A 2,727-nucleotide genomic window follows, 5' to 3' on the forward strand; every position below is an offset into this window, starting at 1 on the left:
AACACAAACTGATGAGTGTAGAAGTGTCATTATTGTGTGTGATCTTCTGCAGGTGATGAGAATACGCTTGCGCCAGCTCCTGTTCTGATCTTGCTGTCCACGGATGGAGTGCTCTGTCCATTCTATATGATTAATCAAAACCCAGGTATCAGATCACTCATCGTGACCCCAGAGCCTCTGTCAATAGAAGGGGAGAGAGCATCAAAGTCGGCAGGTGGGTACCCATGTTTTCGGGAGAGCTTTTTGTTTTCATTTGTGGGTCTGTGACATACCTGGGCATGAAGCTCACTCGGCTTCCACTGGCAATGTGAGCTCATGTAACATCATTTGTTGTGAATGTCCCCCAGAAGGTTTCATGGCATGTACACCTCAAGTGCAATATACCTTCTAAATGCAGGACAACAGGCCTGCTGGCACATAGCAAACCAACTCCTTGTACCACTATCCATCAAGGAAGCACCTTGTGGTACTTCCAGCGGTCCAAGGCACTACTGGATTAGGTGACATACAGAGACTCCTTTCCCAATGTGTGTGGGCTTTTCCCTGTGTGTTATGTCTACCTGGGGCCACAGCACAGGCAGTAATATTTGGCTTGTGATCCAAGGACTTGTTTAAGCAACAGGTTTCTATTAAACTGAAGCAATAACGTTAGAAAGCAGGTGGGAAGTAAATGGTTTTAATAGGCATGTGAGTATGTCTCACCATATCAGATGTAAACTCAGTGACTCCCTTTGCTGCTGTGGGCAAAGTAATCAGTTGTTTGTTTTGCTTCCCAGCATAAGTGGAGTGTTGCTCCACTACAAAGCTATACTTTCTTCAAGTCTGCAGTTCTGCTTCACCCTCTCATTGGGCACTGTCTTGCTCCAGTCCTGGCTGACCTGTGCACTTGACAGGCTGCTTTATTGGAGATGGTCTGGACCACATCCCAATTGATAGAAAAATGGGGAAGCCTTTTCGCAAGAAATTCCCAAGCCCTTAAGTCAGATTTGACTCAGGGAAATTGTAGCATTGATTGAGTCTCAAACTTCTTGAGCTTCAGGAGTGGGTTAGACAGATACTTAATTGGGATGGTTTAGTTGGGCATGATCCTGCCTTTAGCTGGGGTTGGACTCAATACCCTTGTGAGGTCCCTTCCAGCCCTACTTTCCTGTAATCCTGTTGTTCTTGCATTTAGTATCTCAGTTAGTTGGATTTGTGGATTGTAAAACCCCACTTCCTCTTCCCCCTTCTTTCACACGTTGACAGTATTCAGAGTGCCAGGGCATTTTATTGTCTGCATGGAACAATATTTGGGCAGAAAGCATTGCAAGCCCTGTGAAATGGAACATTAACTGTGTTTCTCCCTGCCCCAATTTATGTTTCTCCAGGAAGCGCTGCCACCACCCCGACCACCTCTCCTACTTCAAAGCTGGAAGCCACTCCGGCTATTGCTTCTGCTTCCTTGGCCTCGACTCTGCCTCCTGCAGGTGGTGCAGCTGCCAACTTTTCCTTCACCGCTTCCACAGTAAAGGCACCTGGCTCAACATCAGGGGATCCCCCACCATATCCCTTTGCATCAGATGTGTCCAAGCAAGCCCCGGGTTCCAGTTTCACTGGAGCAGCTGCATTCTCTTTCTCGTCCGCTTCTTCCAAAGCTTCCACGACTCCTTCCCTCTCTGCAGGCCCCATGGCCACTTCTGCTGCCTCCTTCTCTTTTGGTTCTACAAATTTTAAGCCGACTACAGAGAGCTCACCTGTGCCACCACTGTCTGCTGCACCCATTGGACAGAAGCCATGTTTTACCCTTTCAGCTTCTACTGTTAAAGTAAACCTCAATGAGAAGTAAGTATAGTTTGAACATATCACATGCTGGCCAGGCATTTTTCGATCAGTGTGAGAAATGGTGGTTGATGATAAATGGCAGTTCCTGTTGTCTTGCAGCATTTGGCCTTTAAAAGAGACAGCTGTTACACATTTCAGTATCCACTGTAGTGCTTCGCTTAATATGTACCTGTAGCTATGATAGGACTGGTTGTATTGCAGCACCCCAAATAAGTAGAGGCAAGGAATGATTCTGAGAGATGAACAGTTCCTTGATGAAATGCTGACCTCTTCTCACGACTCTGGCAGTTCTGGAGGGAAATATTTCCATATAGGTCTGTTCTGGCAACTGGTACAGGGACAGCCAGGTGCTGGATATGATCAGTGTGCTACAAGAAGCAAGACGTTCCTCCTTCATGACGTTCTTGGTTGGTTCCCATTATTATAGGAGCCGTGAAACACCCTATGGGCAAAAGCCCTTAACTTCCAACGGTCCCAGCATACTAGTGCTGAGTTCCTGTCCTCTGAAAACTACTCCCTGCTCGTTCTGCTGTGGAGTCCCATCCATATTCCCTTAAGGTTTCTATCTATCTTTACTTTAACAACTAGGAATGTACCCGCTATCTGGACATGGAGTTCCATTACTTATCCAAAAGATAGGTAACCGTTTCCTCTAGATATTAGCACTTCCTCTTGGGTGTAGAAAAAGAAGTTAGGGCCAATTGCAAGTGCTAAAATATTCTGTGTTCTCTTCTAGGTTCACTGCCGTAGACATGTCTACTCCTACTAGCAGCAGCAGTCACAACAGCTCTGCAATGTTTTCATTCTCCACCTCGAAGCCTATTTCTTCAGGAGGCCCTGGAAACCAGACTGCACCCCTGCCAGTCTGCACCCCTGCCCCTCCCCTGAAGGCTTCAACCCCTGCAC

At 46.9% G+C, this 2,727-nt stretch overlaps 1 protein-coding gene across 4 annotated transcripts in view; it reads left to right on the plus strand.

The window, feature by feature from the left end:
* NUP214 (nucleoporin 214) overlaps positions 1-2,727 on the plus strand; it is an 80,266-nt gene that overhangs the window by 29,096 nt on the left and 48,443 nt on the right. For all 4 annotated transcript variants that reach the window (XR_002096217.1, XM_019510690.1, XM_019510692.1 and 1 more), the window contains exons 11-13: positions 53-214; positions 1,368-1,821; positions 2,558-2,711. Coding sequence is in view for 3 of the 4 variants with exons in the window: in XM_019510690.1 (XP_019366235.1) it covers positions 53-214; positions 1,368-1,821; positions 2,558-2,711 (770 nt within the window). In the remaining variant the exon portion in view is untranslated. The remainder of the gene's footprint in view (positions 1-52; positions 215-1,367; positions 1,822-2,557; positions 2,712-2,727) is intronic.

This window comes from Gavialis gangeticus, unplaced genomic scaffold (genome assembly GCF_001723915.1).
Source record: "Gavialis gangeticus isolate Ggan-Ray unplaced genomic scaffold, GavGan_comp1, whole genome shotgun sequence".
NCBI lineage: Eukaryota > Metazoa > Chordata > Crocodylia > Gavialidae > Gavialis > Gavialis gangeticus.